At 36.9% G+C, this 25203-nt stretch overlaps 2 protein-coding genes across 2 annotated transcripts; both read left to right on the top strand.

Moving 5' to 3' along the window:
* Positions 1-1599: 1599 nt before the first annotated feature.
* On the top strand, positions 1600-11119 carry LOC140137712 (cholesterol 7-desaturase nvd-like). The gene is made up of 7 exons (XM_072159473.1): positions 1600-2209; positions 5473-5664; positions 5956-6134; positions 7053-7147; positions 8442-8592; positions 9586-9762; positions 10212-11119. The coding sequence occupies exons 1-7, from the start codon at positions 1894-1896 to the stop codon at positions 10371-10373; spliced, it is 1272 nt and encodes a 423-aa protein (XP_072015574.1). The 5' UTR covers positions 1600-1893; the 3' UTR covers positions 10374-11119.
* Positions 11120-16259: 5140 nt separating this feature from the next.
* Positions 16260-22457, top strand: LOC140138245 (cholesterol 7-desaturase nvd-like). Its single transcript, XM_072160159.1, has 7 exons — positions 16260-16554; positions 17881-18072; positions 18336-18508; positions 18918-19012; positions 20318-20468; positions 20797-20973; positions 21865-22457. Exons 1-7 carry the CDS (start codon positions 16260-16262, stop codon positions 22024-22026), a joined length of 1245 nt encoding a protein of 414 aa, XP_072016260.1. The 3' UTR covers positions 22027-22457.
* The last annotated feature ends 2746 nt before the right edge of the window (positions 22458-25203 follow it).

The following is a 25203-nucleotide window of genomic DNA, read 5'->3' as shown; positions in this document are numbered from 1 at the left end:
CTATTCTACATACTTGTAATCACCATCGCGACTTTTCATTATTTGCTATTTTCTCAACACCAGCACGACGGATCCGGGGGGGAGGGCACTTCAATATGAAATGGATATTATGTGTAGGGCTGACACTTTCGCACTACGGGGCATTCGGTGAGAGCAAAATGTGAAAAATATGGGGTCATTGGGTGAGAGCATGATTTTTGGCATTCGGTGAGAGCAATGTAAAAAATATGGGGTCATTGGGTGAGAACATGACCTTTTTTTTAAAAAGGAATCTTTGGGTGAGAGCCGAAAAAGCGCCACAGAAACCTCGAAAATTTCTAGTTCTAAATGGCTTCAAATTTCTTTGGTTTTTGTTTCCAAAATAAGTAACAAAATCAGTGATAAATGAAAGATGCTGTTCAAATTGAACTTGTAAGGGTCTTTGGGTGACAGATCAAATGGAAAAGTAGGGGGTCTTCGGGTGACAGAGGATGTGTTCGTAAAAGAATATGGGGTCTTTGGGTGACAGCGATGCTGAAAAAGGGGGTCTTAACAGCCTACCATACACGTCACCTCCAAAGTTGGAGCGCCCCCCCCCCCCGGGGACGTAGGCCTATCCAATCAACAATAAAATACTGTTTTAGAGAAGTTGACAATAATTGACTTCCTATCCTACATGCTTTTAATCACCATCACGGTTTTCGTCGTTTACACCATCTTTTCTTCCGACCGCATCAATGACAATTAGTCAGAAACTTTGGTGATGTAGGATACATTACAGATGGGAGGAATAAGAAAGAGGTGGCAAACGAGATTCGTAAACGTCGCCAGGCAGGAGATGTACCATCCGTTTATCCTAATGGATGGTTTTCAGTGTTACGTTCATGGGAATTAAAATAAGGAGAAGTTAACTATGTCAGCGCTCTTGGTAAGAAATAATTTATCATATCTATATCCAACGTCAACATTTCATTGCTTTATGAGTTAGTCAGCAACTGTGGTGATGTAGGATACATTACAGATGGGAGGAATAAGAAAGAGGTGGCAAACGAGATTCGTAAACGTCGTCGGGCAAGAGATTTAAAATTGGAGAAAGTTGTCAATCGGGCCCTGCAATCGGGTCACCCACCTTTAATGACTTGTAATCTATAAAACCTTTCAATAAATGCGGATACTACACACAGAAATAACGTTATATGTATTGAACCTTAAAAAAATTATATGAAATTTACCTCTATGTAATACCCCTAATATTTTGATTATATAAAATTTGATGATCTAAACATTTTACATAATTTGGTAAATATTACCGTAGTTTGAAGTATATTTAAGTTAATTATTATGAGACTCTATACCACTACTAGCAGCATAACGTGAATAAAAACGTCTCTGTGCATGTGTGTGTATAGTGTGCCACTCACGTGATGCCTTTTCGATTTTCAATATAAACCAACAAAATGTAGGCATGATATAGGTTTATGATTGGTTGTCATAACAGGCTGTGGTGTTTATATTAAAATCACAACATCACTAAATCCTTCTGTTATATAATGTAGGCATGACTGAATATGACCTTAATAGGTGATCTGTCCGCCATCGGTTGACGAACTTGGTACCGGGAAATAACTGTGAAATGTTAAATTATTAACTTTCACTATTATTTGTATTCTGAGCGTAGAGAATGCTATACATACTTTTTTCGCAAGCTCTCTGGATGCACAGGTCTAAAAAAGTTAGGGGTTCAAGCTTCATATTCAAGATATTCGCGGTCAAATTACTTCTGAGATGTGCAACACAGTATTGACTCTGATAGGTCTTTATTGAGAGGCTTATCATTATAAAACATTCAAAATATTCACCAAGTCATCTAGCCATTTGAAGCTGATTTTCCGACGACTAAAATTTGCCAGCACGATGGATCCAATTAACGATAAAATTATAATGTCATCTTTTCTTGATACTTTACCAATATATGACATTCTACTCTGCATACTTGTAATCGCCATCGCAATTTCCATTCATCGCATCCTTTTTCGACCGTATCAATTAGTCAGAAAGGTTGGTGATGTAGGATACATTACAGATGGGAGGAATAAGAAAGAGGTGGCAAACGAGATTCGTAAACGTCGTCGGGCAGGAGATGTACCACCTGTTTATCCTAATGGATGGTTTTCAGTGTTACGTTCATGGGAACTAAAACAGGGAGAAGTCAAATACGTCAGCGCTCTTGGTAAGTAGGCCTATATTTGTCAGTTTCATCAATTTAGAAATGAAAAGAATTATTTGATCTGAAAGTGGGTTAAACATACAGAGCAATGTTCGGCGACATAAATGGTCACCCAAAAGTATTAAATGTTTTTATTAATAATATATAAATTTATTAACCTAAATAGTAAATTTACAAGAAAAAGACAGTGCAAGACAAGGACAGACATATAAGGCAAGACTATAATATGCACACAAGACGTCACGAGATATGTGAACGTCATGCATGATTATAAAAGTGTATGACAGTGTGCGTTTGCTTTCAGACAGTACCCAGTAATGGTGTTCAAAATACCTGGTGGTTCAAAATGATCTGTACACTGCTTTAGTTTTTTCTGGACTCGCGGACACCCTGAATATAAATAAGTGCTGTTTGCCGTTTCACATAAGAGGCCTAAGTTTTCATTTTGACAGTTTTAATCATATCTACCCTACCAGTGGCGGCGCCATGATTTTTTTCCGGGGAGGGGGCGTTGAGGGGGCTAAGTGAAATTCAGGGAGGGGGGGGGGGCAAAAAAAGGTGAAATTTTCGTAATTTTTGGTTTTTACTGGGGGGGGGGCAAGAGTTCTGACTGGGGGATATTTTCTGTGCAATTTTGGTGTCTCATTACCCATTATTCCGGAGTTGGGGACCGTTCACATGAAAGAGAAGCCTTCATGGTTGGGTGATTCTCTGAAAAGAGTAACTTTTAAGTCCCGCGACTTTCGGCGCTCATAAAAGTTTTAAAAGCGGATTTTTTTTTTTTTTTGGCTTAGTCATGGACTTTTGTATGTATAAAAATAGTTAAGAACATCCAAGTAGGGAAAAATTAATTTCTTGGTGTCAAAAAATTCTTCAATATCTGACGACCCCCCCTGAAAACCCCATGTCCCGATGTCACGCACCGAATTTTAGTGATTTTGTAGTATTTTTGTGAGCAAGTGTGGGAAGTGAAAATTACCACTGACTGGGGTAAATATCATGTCTAAGAAGGTTTAAATGCTTAAAACCACTTCTAAAGTCAATATTATGGAATAATTCAAAAATTTGTGTCAAAAATTGCTGTCCCTTGGTTTTGCATCATTGCCGTCACATTGGCATCAAAACGACTGGAGGTGAAGACCAAATATCAGAGGTCAATAATTTGACCCTGTACGCTGCCTTTTACAGACGACGAAAAACATCAACCCGGAATAGGTGCACATTGGCACTCTTTTCCTGCCAATTTTGAGGGTATCTTCAAGTATACACGTGCGTACCTTTATTCAACATCATCTCCAAATGTTTCTGATCAATTTGATATAAGTCTTATTGTTGAAATTTTCCGGAAAATAATGATGGTTGAATATGTCCCACAAGCTGTTGTGGTGATATGTAACACGTGGGTAAGATTAACCCTGCTATTAATCGTAAGCAATGTCTGAACCATCATCTCCGCTACATCAGTTGGCGTCACAATTTGCCGTGGCGGAGATGATTCTCTATAGGAATTCGTGTAGAAATATCATCTCCGTCACATCACCATCATCTCCATCACATCACCGGATCTTGAGATACAGCGAAGTCCAGTTTAGTTTATCAGAAAATGCTTACCAATTCTAGACCTTCTCATCTGTATGAATTTAATTTTCAAGTAGTGTGAAAACATTACTGAAATCAAATGTCTGTGACGGAGATGATTCTCTATAGGAATTTGTGTAGAAATATCATCTCCGTCACATCACTATCATCTCCATCACAGCATTGTCATCTCCATCACAATTGTTGTTGACCTTTATTTGACCTTTGACCCAGACAACATGGAATTTACTATTTGGAAATGTAATTGATATTGTATGTGTTTACTATGTCAATAGAAATTTATTTAGTTATTTCAAGCAAAATTATGAATATAATTAAGTTTGTATAAAAAAATACTAACAGACATGACATTTTCCGTACAGCCTGCCTCTCATTGTCCCAACTAAATGACGAAAGTACAAAATCATATTTTTTTTAATGAAAAAGCAAACATGAATCAAGCAACTTACAAGTTATCCATAAAACTCATAATTAAGAGTTTTAACAATTTTTTGTCCTTATTTCCTTTTTGGCCTAAATGTGACGGAGATGATGCTCACCTGGCACAACCTGCAGATTACGCCCTCTATAATATAGAGGGCGCCCTAAAGATTGCGCCAAATATTGTTTTCATGCACTAGAGACTTACATCCTTACAGATATGTAAAGGAAACATTTTTATAATCATTTTCAAATTCATATTTGCCTATCTTCAAATAGTACACCTTTTCAGAGAAATACCCGGTTAGGATAAACTGCTACTGGAAAACAAAAACTTTAAGTTATAGCCTACACCCTTCGACCTCGTCTTTAGGAAGAAACTTAAGGGATAGGGACTCTTCTTAAAGTTAAGAGTTCAAGACTCATGGAAGAATCGATTATTCTCAAGTCTGATTTAAGAAGCTTAAAGTTTTATGAACTAGGACTCATGGGAGTATCTTTTAAAATATCATATCTGACCAGACATAATTCAATTCAATATTTTATACCCGTATTGACAAGTTATAACGTAAAAAGCTGGAAAGCGATCTCATGGTAAAATTAAATGGTTTAGAAGAACAACATTCTCATATTACAACTGAAGTTGTACGATATCGATCAAGTTGAATAAGGTTAACGGCCCCAAAAACGGTTTAATTATTTATTGCACCTTGTTCTTGTTTTCTTTTTCCCTTAAAATAAATAGGCCCTTATATATCATGTTCTAATATTTTATGATGTGGTGGGCTTTAACATTTAGATTGATTCTCCCACACACTTTGATATAAATAAACTTTTCAAAATAAAGTTTTCAGTTGTGAGAGTAAAAACTTTATTAAGAATTTTTTGGATTAAATCTCCCTTCTCCCCCTTTTTCTTCTCCCTCCCTCTTTCTTTCTTTCCCTTTCCTCCTCTTCCTCTCATTTCCTTTTTCCTTCCCTTTTCTTCCTCTCCTTCTCCCTTCCTTCTCTTTCTCCTCTCCTTCCCTTCTTTTCTCTTTTCTCTTCTTTTTCCGTCCCCATTTTCCCACTTCTCTGTCCCCATTTTAGTCGTCCGGGGGGTGGGCAGTCTGCCCCCCTGCCCCCCCCCCCCCACTGGCTACGCCACTGAATCCTAAGATGATAAAACGAGTATTTTGTGAAAATAAATCATTGATGTTTTCAACATTATTTTAACCACAGTTTGTTTCCTTTTCATCTTTGGACCAGGTCAGGAATTAGCCATTTTCAGAGGCACCATTGACAACAAGCCGTTCATAGTAGATGCATATTGTCCCCACCTAGGGGCCAATATCGGGGTCGGAGGTCAGGTCAAAGGTGACTGTATCCAGTGCCCGTTCCATGGATGGACATTTAATGGTAGCGATGGAAAGTGTATTGATATCCCGTATTCAAGCAAAGGTAAATACAAAACGGATCCGAAATCAACGAATTCGATAAGAAGTTGCTCCAACAAAAAATCAATTTTATTTTATTTGAGAATGTGAATTAATTTTCGAACAGGGCATTTTTTTTACCCGAATGATCCCCATTTTATATCCCTTCGCAACGAATGACCCCTCCTCCATTTTATCGTACACATGGCATAAGCCCTGTAAAATTAAGAAATTGTTTTAATTGTTTTTGTTTTGTTCAATTTCTAAGCAGTTTTGTCTCTATTTATGTGTGTGCATTTATATTATACTATTCTAGTACCCGAATTTGCCAGAATTAGAACGTGGAGGTGTTTAGAAGTTAACGGTGAAATTATGATGTGGTTTCACGCTGAGGAAGAAGAACCAGATTGGTTTCCGCCAGAAATTGAAGGAATAAAAAATGGAACGATGATCTACCACGGATACACGGAACATCATGTTAATGCACACATTGAGGTAAATGAAAAACAATTAACCCGAATCGATCGAATGAATGGATGAATAAATTAACGATTTATTGATTGATTGATTGATTGATTGAATGATTGAATGAATTAATAAATGAACGAATGAACGAACGATCGATCGATCGATCGAACGAACGAACGAGCGACCGAACGACGGATGAACGAACGAACGAATGAACATAAGTGAATGAGTGAGCATGAATAAGGGATAGTGCTGACCGAAATTATCCCAAAATCGAAAGGTTTGGCTACAAAACGACACTCTTATCATTATCAATGCACTATGCAGTTTCCACCTCGATACACCTGAATTCACAAATGAATTTGTCCAAGCACAGAGAATCTAGCAATGCATTGTCTCTACGCAGTCTGTGTTTACACTGCACGGTTGAGTGCATTGCATCATATTCATAAGAGCTGTGTGAACTTCTAGCTGGTGACTGGTGGAAAATATGGTATCTGTGATTGGTTTTTGTCAAATGCGCGATAGTTTCCTTCATCCAAACAGAAAAGTTTTTATATCGAACGAAAGGCGAATGTGGTAAATCTGTTGAAAACGGCCTATTCACTTACAGTTTTTGACCAAGATGTAGGTTTTAAACGTCAAAACCCCGATTGATATCACAATATTTTTCAAATTTTATGTCATTAAACGAAAGAGCACACTTACATTATTGTCCATATACTAAATTAATTTCAATGAGCAATGGCATATTCTTTTTAAATTGCAAATCTTGTGCAAAAGCTTACTACCGGTATTTTCGCCTGTCATACGGTTGTAAATTCAACGAACAATGAATACAAATTGATATGTATAGTAAGGAAAATTGGTACTCAGTAGTTGATTTACGCAATGATTTCATGAATCTTACCAATTGATCGTTTCCGATACATGTTCTATTGTCAGGAGATTCCAGAAAATGGGGCAGACCTCGCACATCTCCACCATCTACACAGTCCTTTCGTGGCAGCTGGCAGGGACCTCAGGTTTACATTTTCATGGTACGTTTAAACAATAAGGCGTTCTTTATTTTTGCACCACCATATCATCTCCAATGAATGGCATGAGCTGGCAGGGATTTTTGTCAGGTGAGGTGGGGGGGAGCTAGGGGCAAGTCCATGTTATATTCCTTGTATATTAAAAAATAGTATTATGAGAGAAAAATACATTATTTAAAATACTCAAATATCAAAAATATGAAAATCAATATGAACACAGTAAGAATTGCACTTGACTGGATTTGAAACGATATTAAAAATGACGGGCAAGAAAAAACGTTTTTGAATCATATGTTCCAAGTAGCCGTAAAATGTGGTTTTTACCAATGGGGTAAACACAGATTTGGGGTCAAAGGTTCTTAGAGGAGTATTTCCGGTATATAACTAAATACCTACAAAATGCTTATGTTTATGGTACACAGAGATGTGACTGACACAAATGCATTGACATTATGTTGCCTATGGGGTAAATACAGATTTTGAGTTCAACGTATAAATGCAAGGTTCAAATAGGATTGATGACTGAAAATCACCTTAAGATTCACTATTTACTGCATATTAAATGCTGTGATCATCAAAACAATGCCAAAGGTGCATTATTGGGTTATAATCCGATTTGGCTTAAAGATGGGGAGGGGTCTGCTTTGGGGTCACGTCAAAATGGGTAAAAAATTTAAGTTTGACCAATTTGAATGAAAATTAGTATAAAATTATGTGATCCTGAAAGTCATTTCAAGGTCAACCAAAGGTCAAAAGGGTTAAAATTCCAAAATGTGTCCATTTGAATGAAAGTTAGTATGTGATCCTGATATAATTCAAAATATGATGGAGGTTATTTTAAGGTCACCAGAGGTCAACCAAAGGTCAAAAGGGGTAAAATTTCAAAGTTTGTCCAATTTGAATGAAAAAGTACATGTGATGTTTCTTTCTTTCTTTCTTTCTTTCTTCTTTCTTTCTTTCTTTCTTTCTTTCTTTCTTTCTTTCTTTCTTTCTTTCTTTCTTTCTTTCTTTCTTTCTTTCTTTCTTTCTTTCTTTCTTTCTTTCTTTCTTTCTTTCTTTCTTTCTTTCTTTCTTTCTTTCTTTCTTTCTTTCTTTCTTTCTTTCTTTCTTTCTTTCTTTCTTTCTTTCTTTCTTTCTTTCTTTCTTTCTTTCTTTCTTTCTTTCTTTCTTTCTTTCTTTCTTTCTTTCTTTCTTTCTTTCTTTCTTTCTTTCTTTCTTTCTTTCTTTCTGTCTGACTTTCTGAACGCTTGGAAGCATTAAGTAATTAAGACTGATACTGTGCTTTTGGTGTAATCAGGTTGTGGAAGTGGGTTCAACACGACTGGCATGGAGAATGGAGCGTAAGTCCAAGCGATAAGCACATCGGAGTGATGACTTTGGATCATTCGCTTACCATATTCGGCAAGAAATTTCCCGTACTCACAACTCTCGCAGTAGAAGCATGCCAAGTAAGAGTAAACCTCAGTGGTGGATCGGGGGGCGGGGGGGGTTGCCACCACAGAAATGTTCAGGGATAAAATGGGAACGACGGAGGGTAGTGTCATTAAATGACTAAAAATGGGACGAAAAAAAAATGACAAATGGGGACGGAAACTTAGACTTTGGCCCTCATATTATAAAAGGCTGGCTACGTTGCTGGTAAACCTGAAATTACGTTTTCTATCGATGTGATGTTGATATGCGTATATTTTCAGGAAGTTAGATAAAATAGACTAGACCTATATTTTTATATAAATAGTACTACCTAATAGTATTATACCCATCGTTTACTGTAAAGCTTTTGAAATAACGTATGTGTTAAACCATAACAATCTCACGTATTCTATGTATATCAAATATACATCTTTTTGGCTTTGGAGTTTGAAATATATTAAACAGTTTGCTTCGACTATATTTATAAATACATATTTAAATACATGCAAAGGCGGTAAACAACCGCGAGACTAATGTGCAGCATGAAAAATTGTCTATTTTGTTCAACATTGTAATTATGAAACTTTTCCGTCGATAAATATTTTTTTACGTCGGCAAATATACTTTCAAAATGTTGTTTTTGATAACATATTACGAATTCGGAATGCCCCCATGTGTAATAATTTTGCTATTCAATTAATACCTAAATTTGATGATATTTATCTAAAAATAAAGTTCATATTCTTTTCAATGTCATGAGGATTTGGTCACGCTTGCTGGTCTTGGCATGTCGTGCCCATGGGTCACGTGGTTATTTATAAATACGTATTTCTGAATATAGTCGAAGCAAACTGTTAAACGCCATGAAACTTCAAAGCGAGTCAAAATCATTCAACTAATAATGTGGAAATATCATGTAATGAAACCAGAACGTCCTCCACCTGAGCAAGAATTTGGCAAATTCCTTTGATTGAAACGTCAGTATTTCAGTCTACATCTATAACATGTTCTATAATTCCATCTTTCAGATTGGACCTGGTATAGTTCATCTACGTCTGCGCCATCCTATTCTGGGAGACTCAATCATGGTGCAAACGGTGTTGCCAATGGGACCACTAAACCAGAAATTGGTGCACGTTATGTATACAACATGGAGGATACCCAGGCCTATTGCTAAGATCATTATGTGGTTAGAGGCTCTTCAGGTAATTTTAGTTTGTCTGTATTTTGGGCCTATACTTCTTTGTATATCTTTTTATTTTTGAACATGCAACTATGCCTATAATAGACCATCCTTGTAATTGGCACTTTCCTGCGCCATTGATAGGGTAAACATCAATATCATGGACAAGAGGGTATTATGTGAGGGAGCGAGAAGGGGTTCGAGGGGAGGGAAAAAGAGGGGAGAACGGCTGCAGCGACATAGAGAGGGAGGGAAAAATACACGTAGAAAGTGGAATCATACTTGTGTGTTATGGTCATTGATCGACTAATATACTTAACCTGATTAAGTGATTCAAATTATTTGCTTGCTTGCTCGATCGCTTGATTGATTGATTGATTGATTGATTGGGTGGTCGAATTGATTGATAAGTCGGTTGGATTGATTGATTGATTGATTGATTGATTTGAATTTCCTGTCTTGTACATACAGGTTGAAAGAGATTTGATGATTTGGAATCATAAAATGTACCAATCCAAACCAATGATCGTGAAAGAGGAAAGTACACTTGTGAAACACAGGAGGTGGTACTCACAATTCTACTCGGAAAATAGTCCTCGTTATTCTACTCGCAAAGAGACATTAGATTGGTGACGTCATCAAGCACTTTGAGCGAGGATTTATCACATCATTGACAGGTCTGGTGGTACGGTATACGTTTTGCGCCGATGGGCTATATGCAGTAAATCCGCAGAGGTGAAGCCAACATCCCTGGTTACAGCCATGCATCCGGCCGGGATGCAAGGCCAAATGAGTACGGAGCATATTGAAGAAAATTGGGATATAAAGGTCATGAAATTGTTTTAAAGCGTTTAATATAGGAAAACAGACACTACAGCAACACCATGGTTACTGTTTTTTTTGCAAACTATTTTGTCAACACTTAAATAACATTATGTTAGATTGATGTTTTCACAAATGTTGTTAAATTTGGGTCTCCTTGTCGGTAAAAGCCTAACATATGAAAAGGTTTGACTACAAAAACGATTCTCTTATCTACGCACAGTTTCCACCTCGATACACCCGAGTACATAATATTCCAGCACAGCGCGTCTAGTCTCCACGCAGTCTGTGTTATATACGGTTGAGTATACATGGCATCATAAGAGCTGTATGAGATCTAGTGGAAAATAGACGTCTGTGATTGGTTTTTGTCAAAATCTCAAGTGTTCCCTCCATCCAGTCAGAAGATATTTTTGATATCGAACAAAAGCTAACACTTCTACCTAAAAACGCCTTTTTTACATTAGGTCAACAGATAACGCAATTCAATGTTATAGCATATGTCATTAAATGAAAGAGCACATTTACATATATATTGGCCATATACTAGCGTCATTAGAATGAGCAATGACAATTCTCTTTAAATTGCAAATCTTGTGCAAAAAGTTACTGCCCAGCAAACACAAAAACGTGTTAAAAACGTTTTAAATAAGTTATATTTTGGCTTTTGGTTTAGGTAAAACGTTTTAATAACATTAAAATGTCGGGTTATATAAAGGTCATGATAACGTTTTAAAACGTTTTGTATGAAAACACACCACAGCAATATTTTTAAATGTTTTCAAAAAATGTTATTGTAAACTATTTGTGCAAACATTTTTGCCAAATATTGTATCAATACTTAAATAACATTATGTTAAAATATTTGAAAACAGCAAACACAGAAATGTTCTTAAAATTTTAACATTTAAATGTCGGGTTATATAAGGTCATGAAAACGTTTTTAAAACGTTATTGAAAATATTTTGGGCAAACATTTTTCGCAAAATATTTTTTCAACCCCAAAATAACATTCTGTTTAGAATGTTTTGTATGAAGTTTTCAAGAATGTTTTTGGAATGTTATTAAAACGTTTTTATACCCTTTATATAACCCGACATTTAAACGTTTTCTGTAAAACATTTTTGTTTGTTGAGCAGTAGATTATCAAAAATGTTTTTTAAGGTTATGCAAACGTTTTATACTCTTAATATACCCTTTATATAACCCGACATTTTAACGTTTTCAGACAACCTTTTATAACCTTTTGCGAATGATGTCGAAAACGTTATGTGTTTGCTGGGTGATTTCGCCTATTTTGTCAAATTTATATGAATTGCCCCGATTTTCATAAAAATACTCTCAAATTGTTCGTCTTGCAAAAACGATTTAAATAAAGAACAGTTTACACCATCTACGATGCCTGGTTGGTTCCCTTTGTAACAGGATGAGAGGGGTAAACGTTCATTGGAGTACCGTATTGATCGCGAGCTATTGTGCGATGTAACCTAGATAAAGAGACATCATATGATGCAAGCGATTCTAAATTTGAATTGTTTGTGCCACATGAACGATTAGGTTATGCAAACGTTTTATACTCTTAATATACCCTTTATATAACCCGACATTTTAACGTTTTCAGACAACCTTTTATAACCTTTTGCGAATGATGTCGAAAACGTTATGTGTTTGCTGGGTGATTTCGCCTATTTTGTCAAATTTATATGAATTGCCCCGATTTTCATAAAAATACTCTCAAATTGTTCGTCTTGCAAAAACAATTTAAATAAAGAACAGTTTACACCATCTACGATGCCTGGTTGGTTCCCTTTGTAACAGGATGAGAGGGGTAAACGTTCATTGGAGTACCGTATTGATCGCGAGCTATTGTGCGATGTAACCTAGATAAAGAGACATCATATGATGCAAGCGATTCTAAATTTGAATTGTTTGTGCCACATGAACGATTTGAGACCACTTTTATAAAAATCGTAGCATTTTTATGTTTTTACCAGTTGAGCCCAAAATATTTTGCCGTTGACCATTTTGCCGAAACTTGATAACCATACATCACAGATAGGTTAAATTATATTTTTTTAGAATTGTTATGATCAGTGGAATAATTAAGCAATTTTGAAATTTGACCCTTTGTGACATTTTTTGATTTTGCTAATATAGCTTATAGGCCAAAAAAAGTTGTTTGCTTGTCCTCGTCCGACCCACTGTCTCGGCCGAGTCCCGACCATACGTGTAGGGTACAGGGGAAAAAAGATAAAAAACTTTTTTCGACCGACCGACCCAATCTGAGAGTGATCTATAGACAAGCCAACAATGTTTTTTACCTTATCATTTTCTACGCATTTTTACTAAATACTGATCAAAAGACGTCATTTTTACGAAGTAGAGTTCAAACTGTTGCCGATGATAGCTTATGATGGAAATTGCATCATTTCAATGGCTATGCAAATGTATAAAATGTTATTGCTATACAAATGTAGTCATGATAGTAGTACATGTAGTATGTATCCCTTCTTTCTACAGGAGCACCGTCCAATTCTCGGTATTCGCAATAAGGGCGCCGCCAGCGGTTTGCGATGTAATCGTCATAAATCGTGATGTATCATGGGAAAAGGTCGACATCCAAGTCCGCGCAATACGAATATTACCATGCTATTACATAGGAACACGTGACAATATTTTTTTAGTTTGTCAAAATAAAGGTGTTGCACGCGAATCGATACTCAATAATACTTAATAATGTGATTTGAAATGTGCACAATTAATTTTTTCTCTATCGATTTGCGTGTAATACCGTTATATTGACAAACTAAAAAATATTGTCACGTGTTCCTATGTAATAGCATGGTAATATTGTATTGTGCGGACTTGATGTCGACCTTTTCCCATGATACATCACGATTTATGACGATTACATCGCAAACCGCTGGCGGCGCCCTTATTGCGAATACCGAGAATTTCAGGATGTCAAGTATCTAAAGTGTGTATAAAGTCACAAATGGGTTAGTCTCATAGTCATAATTTATGTGCAGTTCAGTTTTCTTCATATAAAAAGTACATAGCTATATGCTGATTAGTCAAAGTATGCAGTTAAGTGTCACAGATAGGCAGTTATTGTCTCAGATAGGCGAAAGTGTAGTTCTATAAATACAATATAGAAGACCATACATCCACAGCACACAATAATGCAAAATATTATATTGAAACTAATATCTCCAATACCCTGGTGTTATTCTTACAACTTCTTATGACTTGTTGAACTAGACTCACTATTATACAAGTAGGCATAAGTGAGAAATAAAGGAACCTTACATGGAGAATTGTTGGAAAGAAAGTGTTGTTATTTTTTGATGCATTTTTATGTAGGCCTATATGTAGGAAATACGTAAATTCACATTAATGGATCAGATAACAACATTTGCACAGTATTTTTGTGGGACAAGAGAACACATCAAATTGCATTTTGAATGTCAGAAATGTCCTTCTGATATCAAATAATTTTGATTTTGTGCAATTCGCGATATAATACAAATTTTATGGTAAATTATTAAAAATTGATATATTTTTATATACATATATATATACCAGTCATCGACGTAAACAATCTAATGATATGTACTTAGAGTGTAAAGATCCAAAGGACAGACGTTCCAGAATAGGTAGTCGTTACTCTGAGTTTCATCCCTAAAACGCAATCGTCAGACGAGACGATGAAATGCTTTAGAGGGACTACCCGTTGTTTTTTTTTGCGTTTATTTGAAAGCTTTTGAAGAGGGTTGGTGCTTTCAGCTGCTACGGCTATGTGCACCACCATCTGTACAATTCTCTCGTGAACAATACCTTTGTTTCCATACATGTATATACAATACCATGAATACTTTGTATGCCTCTCACTGCACCTTGATATGCTATGCTGTATAATTATGTTTCCAAATCGTTGCTTTTACGTTAATTCCTCTCGGATGATTTTCCTGTCATTTCCTTGCGTTTATTTCAAAACTAAACGGAGTCTTCTCAGAGCCACACTAGCCCGAATCAGCAGAAGAAGTGGCTAGACCATAGGTAAAACAAATTGTACATGGTCTCCAACTACGCCGAAATCTTCGCTTCCACGCCTGTTCCCCATTGCCCAGGTTAGCGTTACCCATCCGACACCACGTGGAGGTTTGGGTTGGGGTGCCCACGAACAATTACTATACCAGCACTGCGGGCCTTGCCAGACGATGGACTACACCCGGGATTACCATCTCTTGGGAATGTGAATGAATATACATTCCATGGTGTCAACACAGCCAACGCTCTCCCTTTTTGGGATTGAGCACTTTATTCCAACTATGAATAAAAACTTGTACTTTAGTGTATGTAGCTGGGAGGAAATGCCGCCCATAATTTGAAAATTTTGACCTTTCATATTGAAGATATACATTTTTTTCATCCCCATATCTTCAAAACGAAAGGTCAAATTTGTCAAATGATGGATGACTTTTCCTCCCAGCTACATACACTTTAAGTACATATCGTTAGATTTACAAAGTTTACTTTGAGGTCTGTTAAATATAAAAAGTTTCAATTTTTAATAATTCAGAATGGACTTTGGTGTGTCTGATGTGCTCTTAGGTCCCACAAAAATACTGCTCAAACCTTGCTATTCGATTTACTTAAACTGGCATTATTGCTCTATAATAAACGGTACAATTGTGTTCCTTACTTGTTATAACATTTCCATAAAAAATAGATTATTATTTCTTTTCCATAAAATGTTAGCTTTTACTGCCTTTTAATTTGGAGCCAGACAACTGAGGAGCTCTGTGTGTACCATCCCGATCAAACCTCAGACCCATAAAACAGCTTTGAAATTTTACTGAACAAAATATTTCGTGATAAGCGGCAGTGGCGTAGCCTGGGTCATCATAGGGGGGGGGGGAGCACCGATCATGATGGGGGGGGGGGAGCCATTCTTCGATTGTCTGCATTTTTCTTTGTTTATTACCAACTTTTTTTATAATTATATACAAAATCATTATATAAGCCTTAAATACATGGATTTCCCTCACTTACATTTCCATAGCTATTGATCTTCTTCCCCCAATTTCCCAGTGCCCACCCTGCCTATGACCACGACTTCCTGCTTCTGAACAGAAACTCACATATAAACACGGCCACACAAAGCTTTCACCGACTACCATACCTTCACCCAAAAACCTTACCCGCCAACCGCGTATGCCGAAAACCGCGCAACCCGAGAACCGCTCTAGTTATATAAAAAGAAGCGCGATGTTATATAATTGGTTAATAAATCAATGTTGATGGTCATGAAATGCTGAGCTTTCTAAAAAATTCTGAGATTTCTAGATATAAAAAAAGTTTGATTCAAATGTGACAGGTTGATGCATATGGAGTAACGGAAATACAGTGTGCAGTGATCAACTTTTACCGGCCGTATTCAAAATGCTGCATACCCTCAGTCTGAGAAATAGTTGGAGCATCGAGCTACAAGAAGTGGTTCAAACATCATCTTCGTGGTCATATTATTTCTACGATTTGCGACAAAAGTTTTGCACCAGATAGGTGTCTATAATTTGAAACTCGAGCATTTAAACAAACTACTCACCATCTCATCGAGTCAATTGAAGCTGATTGTTGGCCGGTAGTTATTATTTTTACAACACGATGGATCTTTTACAAATCAATAATAGAATAATGTCATCTTTTCTAGACAAGTTGACAATATATGATATTTTACTCTACATACTTGTAATCACCATCGCAATTAACGTTCATCGCATACTTTTTCGACCGTATCAATTAGTCAGAAACGTTGGTGATGTAGGATATATTACAGATGGGAGGAATAAGAGAGAGGTGGCCGTGGCAAACGAGATTCGCAAACGTCGTCGGGCAGGAGACGTACCGCCTGTTTATCCTAATGGATGGTTTTCAGTGTTATGTTCATGGGAATTAAAACAAGGAGAAGTCAAGTATGTCAGTGCTCTTGGTAAGAAATAATTTATCATATCTATATACTTATTTTATCAACTTTTCATGCCTTATGAGTTAGTCAGAAAGTGATGTAGGATACAGACGGGAGAAATAAAAAAAGAGGTAGCAAGCAAACGGGATGATTTGTAAACGTCGTCGGGCAGGAGATGTACCACCCCGTTTTCCCATTAATAAATGGACCATATTAATCATATGCTTATATTTCAGGTGATTTGGCCTTTAAAACATTTGGATCCTCCCACACACTTTGATATAAATACTTTGCAAAGTTTTCAGTTGTGAGAGTAAAATTCGAAAATTTATTAAGATGCATAAATTTGAAATTTTAATACCATTTCGACCAATTTAAAGTTACGACAGGAAAAATGTGTTTTTGTTCTTCTTGTCCATGTTGTCTGTGTCTGAAATGTTCAAGTGTGTGGCTTACTCCTAAGATGACAAAACCCATAAGGGGCTGTGCAATAATTATGAGCCCACCGGGAGGGGGGGGTATAATTTCGAACGGCCCTCCAAAATCGCCCCCCTCTCGGCCTGCCAAGAATTGCTTTCCCCCCTCTCGGCCCGCCAGGAATTCTTTGCTCTCCCTTGCCCATGAATGTGTGCCAAAATCACTTGCCCCCCCTCTCGGCTCGCCAAAAATTGCTTGCCCCCTCTTTCGGCTCGCCAAATATGTCTTGCCCCCCCACCAATTTTACCTAATATTCGCACAGACCCTAATAAAACGAGTATTTTGTAAAACAGGTGATATTGCATTTTGTGCGATCAATCATTCATTAATTTGTTTTCAATATTATTTTAGGGGGATGTCATTTTCTTCGGAAGCGGGGAGTCATAAATATGTCGGTGACCGGATTCAATTTATTACGACCCCCCTATCGCAGGCTAAATTTTTTTACGACCTCCATATCTTAGGTCGAACATTTTTATGACCCGCCCCCTTCCACCTATACTACACAGACTCAAGACAAATTATTCATTGCCGGAACTAAGGCGCGGAGCGCGTCAAAACTCTAGAGTGAGGAAAGTGCACGGAGTGCGTTAAAATTTTGATCGTAGGCCTAATTTTTTTTTGCATTATATAACTAAAGATTGTGCGTTCAATTTTGATTGTTAAGATAAAAAAATGCGCGCGATGCGCATGGAATCATTGAGTAACTAGCCTTTAATAATTCTATAACTCCCCTATTTTGGGTGCTAAAAATTATAAACCCCCTATTTTTGGTCTAAAACATTTTATGACCCCAGTATATTCATGACCCCCCCCCCCCCCATTCTGAAGCCCCATTAACCATCGTCTCTTTTCGTCTCATCTTTGAACTAGGTCAGGAATTAGCCATTTTCAGAGGCACCGTTAACAACAAACCGTTCATAGTAGATGCATATTGTTCCCACCTAGGGGCCAATATCGGGGTCGGAGGTCAGGTCAAAGGTGACTGTATCGAGTGCCCGTTCCACGGATGGACATTTAATGGTAGCGATGGAAATTGTATTGATATCCCGTATTCAAGCAAAGGTAAATACAAGGCGGAACCGAAATCGACAAACTGGATAGGAAGTAAAAAAATCAATTTGAGAATGTGAATTATTTCTGGAACTGGGCATTTTTAACTGTATGAATCCCATTTTATAACTCCTCACAACAAACGACACCCTTCCCCCAGTATTAACGTACACGTGGCATAAGTCTTGTAAAATTAAGCAATTGTTTTGGTTTTGTTCAATTTTGAACAGTTTCATCTCTCTTTACGAGTGTGCATTATTATTATACTATTCCAGTACCCGAATTTGCCAGAATTAGAACGTGGAGGTGTTTAGAAGTTAACGGTGAAATTATGTTGTGGTTTCACGCTGAGGAAGAAGAACCAGATTGGTTTCCGCCAGAAATTGAAGGAATCAAGACGATGACCTTCCACGGATACACGGAACATCATGTTAATGTACACATTGAGGTAAATGGAAAACAGTTAACCCGAATCGATCTAATGAATGAATGAATGATAGTGAATGAATGAATGAATCAATCAAGCAGTCAATCAAGTAGTCAATCAATCAATCAATCAATGAAAGAACGATTGATTGATTGATTGTTGTTTGGTTGATTAAATGATCAATTGAACGATTGAATGAATTAATGAACGAATGATCGAACGAACGAACGAGCGATCGAACGAACGAGCGACCGAACGGAAGGATGAACGAACGAACGAACGAACGAATGAACGAACATTAAGTAAGTGAGTGAGGTAGTGTTGACCGAAAACCTCCCTAAACATATTAAAGAAAGTTGGTACTTAGAGTTGATTTACGCAATTTCATGAATGTTACAAATAGATCGTTTCTAATGTTGTTCTTTATCAGGAGATTTCAGAAAATGGGGCAGACCTCGCACATCTCCGCCATCTACACAGTCCTTTCGTGGCAGCTGGCAGGGACCTCAGGTTTACATTTTCATGGTACGTTTACCAATAAGACGTTCTTTATTTTTGCACCCCTAATCATCTGTAATATGGCATAGCTGGTCGGGATTTTCGTCAGGTGAAGGGGGAGCACTGTTATATTCATTGTATATTTGATTAATAATCACATAGCAGCAAACGGCTAAATTGCATGATAGTTAGGTTTAAAATAGTATTGTGAGAGAAACATTTGTATTGTGAGAGAATTGCACCTGACTGGATTTGGAACAATATTAAATGACTGGCAAGAAAAACAGGGCCGGATAAATTTACCATTGGGCCAGATGGGCCCGGACTGCCCTGTGCATCTTCTTTTTTAGCCTGTAAAACACCATGTTTTGGGCCAAAATCTGTAAAGGTATATTTGAAAACACGTCTCTGAATTTTATCAAGCTGGCCACCTGCAGGTTACTAGTAAGAACAGAATGCCAAAAAGGGGTAGCATATATTCTAAAACAGGGTGGATGTACCCCTTGTATACCAATAACAGCTCATCGGGTGAGAGAGATGCTTCCTATCCTTGAATTTGCTGAGCATGAAGAGTATTACGATTGTTGGGGTGCACAGCGACAACGCCTGGTAAATAATTATATTGTACAGGCACGGAAACTACATCAATACAGGTGTATCTGCAATATAACGATATACACAATCAATGATGACTACCCTATTGTTAGTAACGACCAAATAATAAAAATCCTACATTGTTGAGCTGCCAATAAAATAAACAATGTCTCATCGTTTCTACAGAATTCCTGAATGATTACACCACATGGAGGCAATGAGATAATTTGAAGTAACCGCTCGCGCTCTTGTCCTTTCCAGGTGGGCTAGGGAAATTTGGCAGCCGAGTTGTGCATGGCGTAGAGTGCTAGTGGTGTATCTGCTATTTGATATTCAGACGATAGATCTTTGGAAAATGGTGAATATCTCAAGTCATTTTTGGTTTCTAAAGAAACCAATTGCAAGGCTTGCACTTGAATACATGTGTTGAAAGAGCATGATAATCTTAAGTGTGCGTATTGAATTTCAACCGTGTGTTTTGAAATCAAAAAGTGACAAAATGACCGTTTTTTTTCTTTCTTTCTTTCTTTCTTTCTTTCTTTCTTTCTTTCTTTCTTTCTTTCTTTCTTTCTTTCTTTCTTTCTTTCTTTCTTTCTTTCTTTCTTTCTTTCTTTCTTTCTTTCTTTCTTTCTTTCTTTCTTTCTTTTTCTTTCTTTCTTTCTTTCTTTCTTTCTTTCTTTCTTTCTCCCTGACTGAAGACATAAAAGTAATTAATCAATTATGCTTTTGCTATATCAGGCTATGGAAGTGGTTTCAACACGACTGGCATGGAGAATGGAGAGTAAGTCCAAGCGATAAGCATGTTGGAGTGTTGAAGTTGGATCATTCGCTTACCATATTCGGCAAGAAATGTCCAGTACTCACAACTCTCGCAGTAGAAGCATGCCAAGTAAGAGTAAACCTCAGTTGCGTAGCTGGGGTGAGGGGGGGGTGGTGGGTGCAAATTTCCCCACAGAAATTGTCAGGGACACTCAAATGTAGGTCTATATAAATGCATGTGTTAAACCATAATAATCTCACGTAGTTTATGTACATCAAGTGTACATCTTTTTGGCTTTGGACGTGCGAATCAAAATAATTCTACTAATAATCATGTAAATATCATAATGAAATTAGAACGGTCCTCCGCATGAGCAATGTGATTTTGGCAAATTCTGTTGATTGAAACGTTAGTATTTCAGTCTACACCTAACCTGTTCTATAATTCCATCTTTCAGATTGGACCGGGTATAGTTCATATACGTTTTCACCATCCTACTCTAGGCGACACAATCATGGTGCAAACGGTGTTGCCAATGGGACCACTACACCAGAAATTGGTGCACAGTATGTTTACAACATGGAGGATACACAGGCCTATTGCTAAGATCATTATGTCGCTAGAGTCTCTTCAGGTAATTTTAGTGTGTCTGTATTATTTTGAAGAGCTCTGTAGCAAAAGCCCTTTTGGCTGAAATTGAGTTATTGACATGACATTATAGTGTGGATAAAAATACACATTTTGGTGGTTGTTTGACTTTCATACCACCTTCCCTTCCGGAGATATCTTATATTTCCCGTTTGGGAAATCTTAGGGAATTTCCGGAAATCTGAACTTAAAAAATGAATATAAAACTTTAGGAAAATATTTTTTTGATGTATACTAGTAGGCCTAGCCTTGAATGTTCTTTAACTGTTAAAACCAAAAGGAACTGTGTTGGGGTCACCATGTTTGAAGAAAAAAAATCATTGTAATTAACAAAAGCTGTAGCTTCGGAAATGCTAAAAACTGGCTTTTTGCCGGATTTAATTAAAAATTCATAATTGAAAAGGAGGGAGAGTGACTGCGGGGACAAAGGGAGGGAGAAATACGCGAATAAAGCGGAATCATACTTGTATGTTATGGTTATTGATCGACATAATTCTTAACCCGATTAGGGACGTACCATTAGATTCTCGGGGGGGTAAGAAGTTTAAAAAGCACTTCACCCACTACATGAGCAAAAAAAACTTTCCCCACCAACATTAAAAAAACCCACTTCCCCATCTAACTCACAGTGTATAAATGCATAAAAATAATTTTTTTTAAATTGCCGCCTTTGACTTGCGAGGAGGAGGTCTTGGGTGATAAAAATTCCCAACTTCCTACCCCCCGAATCTAATGGTGCGTCCCTTAAGTGATTCAAATTACTTACTAGTTTGCTTGCTTGCTTGCTCGCTCGCTTGCTCGATTAATTGATTGATGGTTGGATTAATTAATTAATTTATTGATTGATTGATTTGAATTTCCTGTCTTGTACATACAGATTGAAAGAGATTTGATGATTTGGAATCATAAAATGTACCAATCCAAACCAATGATCGTGAAAGAGGAAAGTACACTTGTGAAACACAGGAGGTGGTACTCACAATTCTACTCGGAAAATAGTCCTCGTTATTCTACTCGCAAAGAGACGTTAGATTGGTGACGTCATCAAGCAGAGTATTTCAATCGCTAGCGATGGGCGAAGATTTTTCACATCATTCATCAATGACCGATTGGGTGGTACGGTGGACGATTTGGCCCGATATGACTTTTTTCTTTCTTTCAAGAAATTAGTAAAATAGGGAACTTTTTTTCCCGACCGACCGACCCAACTTCTGAAAGTGATCTATGGACAAGCAAACAATTTAAGTTTTAGTTACCTTATCGTTTTCTACGCATTTGTACTGACAATTGATCTAAAGACGTCGATTAGAAGTGGAGTTCAAACTGCTACATCATATCAATTGCTATGTAAATGTATAAAATGTTATTGCTAATGCTATAGTAGTAGTGAGGTCGTATATAGACTATGCCATAGTCGCTTTTTGATCAATACAAATATATTATTAATCATAATGAACGCAATCAGTTTAACTCGAAATTATACTGATGTTTATTACATCAAAATACTAGTAAATGGTAATAAAAAGTGTAGTAAAAATCAAGTATAGGCGTATATTATTGAATGCAACATTAATGGCATAATTATAATGCCTCACTTCAATACTAAACCATTCTGATTTTAGAATCTACCAGTTTATTGACCGCGAAAGCCCGAGTAAAAAAAGTCGACTACGTACTTCGGATTTTAAAAATGACTTTGATCGGGGACTTTGTCCCTAACACACACTGTCAATCATGCTTGTTTATCAATGCAATTTACCCGCAAGCACAAAGCATGGAAGTACAAGACGCGCTAGAAGTCCGTCATGTACATATAAGTGAGAGTTGAACTTTTCGCGCCAGCACAAAGCGCCGCAAATTCCACAGATAGTTGTGTACGATGCAGTTAAGGGCGTATTACACTAAATCACTGCGCGAAAGGTGCAATGGTGATGAGTTCAGGTTACGGTATATGGCTACATGAGACAATGTGGTGTCCTTAGGGACCGTGTTCTTCGTGAGGTTGGCATGTTCTGATTTAAATGAAAGATGCCAACCTATTAATGACTAAAATAGATTTGAAATTATACAAATCGATTTCACAAGAAAAGTAGGCCCTGTCCGAATTAAATGCTAGTTTTGGCGTTGAAATAGCGGCGTCGCTTTTCAACATTTTTAAATAAAAAACTGAACCTGTAAAGTTCCCCAAAATTGAAGCTTAAATGACATTTCAGTCCTTAATTAATACAGGGATGACGTTAAAAAGTGAAAAATATTGTCACGCCTGGTAGAAAACGCCGTTTAAAAAAGGTGATTTTTACGTGCTTTTCAATGGAGAAGTTATTTGGTGGTTTACGCCCTTGAAAGCATGTTAAAAATGGTCGAATGAGCTATAAAATTCGGAATTTAAAGTTATTAAAGAAAGTTTTCCCCTCAAACTAATTTATTTTGAAATGAGAATATTCTATTTTATAATCCCGAAGCTTTCAAACAAGATTTTAGAGTATAAATTTCTGGAAAACTCGTTGGAAACAGGGTTTGGTACCAAAGCTGACAATGGCGGCCATGTTTGTTCAGATATACAATTTTGAGTTTAAAATCGAATAACCATTCAACTTTTAAAATTTGTGTTTAAGAAAATGGTACAATAATTGAAAAACGTATAACATGAAATGCATTTATAAGATACTCTCGGAAACATTTATCCCATCAAAGGTATCCAAGTACCTCCAACTGCCTTATCAATAGCGTTTTAAGGTGACGTGTCTATTTTCCTCTCAATTTTAACGAAATTTGGTCGGTATATGGCATTATTATTTACAATGCGGCCGTTTTCAATTCTCTAGAGGGAAATTGATTAACCAAGTTTGTGACGAGTTTCTTTGATTGAAGATATTGTAATATTATCAGACATTGGGGGAAAATATGCGCGCAAGGGGGGGGGGGTGTCGTGTCTTTATACCCCTACCCCTAACGTTTTCGACCTAGGCATATACTCGTGCAATGAGATGATGCTTGTCATGGGGGGGGGGGGGGGGTCAGAAACCTTTGTGCATTTTGCTTATGTAATGTGCAACTTAAGTTATTTGACTCACTGTTGTTAAAGTTTTAACTATTATGACGTCATAATTGTATTTAAAGATCGATCACACCTGCTATAAACTCTGTTTATCCATAATTGGTCAAAAGTACCCAAAATGGCGGGTTTTTTTAATGTATCAAAAATTGTTTAGAGAACCCTTATAGCAGATTGGTGTAATGTATGAATTAAAGAAATTACACCTTTTCTTAGAATGGTTTATTGTTTCCAAAAATAGAGAAAAGTTTAAAAAAATTCAAACCTCTTGTGCGGTTCAAGGGCGTATTACACTAAATCACTGCGCGAAAGGTGCAATGGTGATGAGTTCCGGTTAAACGTATATGGCTACATGAGACAATGTGGTGTCCTTAGGGACCATGTTCTTCGTGAGGTTGGCATGTTCTGATTTAAATGAAAGGTGCTAACCTATTAATGACTGAATAAAATCGATTTCACAAGAAAAGTAGGCCCTGTCCGAATTACTGCTAACGGAACAAGTTTTATAGCGGCGTCGCTTTTCAACATTTTTTAATAAAAAACTGAACCTGTAAAGTTCCCCAAAATTGAAGCTTAAATGAAATTTCAGTCCTTAATTAATACAGGGATGACGTTAAAAAGTGAAAAATATTGTCACGCCTGGTAGCAAAAGGCCGTTTAAAAAAGGTGATTTTTACGTGCTTTTCAATGGAGAAGTTATTTGGTGGTTTACGCCCTTAATGGTAATGGCACATGACCGGAGGATTTAAACCATAACGAGATCTGGGCGACCAATCGCCCATCCATTTGAAGATGCATTACAGCATGGTCAATTTTAGTAGGCCAGAAATCCGACAATCGCATCCATAGACAACCGTAAGGGACGCACCATTAGATATCAAGGGGGGCTGGCTAGTAGTTGGGACAATTTTTTCTAGCACCTCGGTGAAGCAATTTTTTTAGCACCTTGGTGAAGCAAATCTTTTTTTCAACACATCGGCAAGGTTAATCATAAAAGTTGTGTATATTTAACAATTTGTTTTTTGATTTTGTGAATTTTGTTTAATATAAGTCCTTATTTTTACAATTTTCAGAAAGTATTAGTTGCATTAACTTTGTTGTTTTGACCCGGGGGGTTTGACAAAATAATGGAAGGGAATTTTGATGACGTTGCTTATATAT

Source organism: Amphiura filiformis, chromosome 17 (assembly GCF_039555335.1).
Source record: "Amphiura filiformis chromosome 17, Afil_fr2py, whole genome shotgun sequence".
Taxonomy (NCBI): domain Eukaryota; kingdom Metazoa; phylum Echinodermata; class Ophiuroidea; order Amphilepidida; family Amphiuridae; genus Amphiura; species Amphiura filiformis.
The sequence above is the reverse complement of the archived record's forward strand: the minus strand, read 5'-3'. Positions and strand labels throughout refer to the sequence as shown.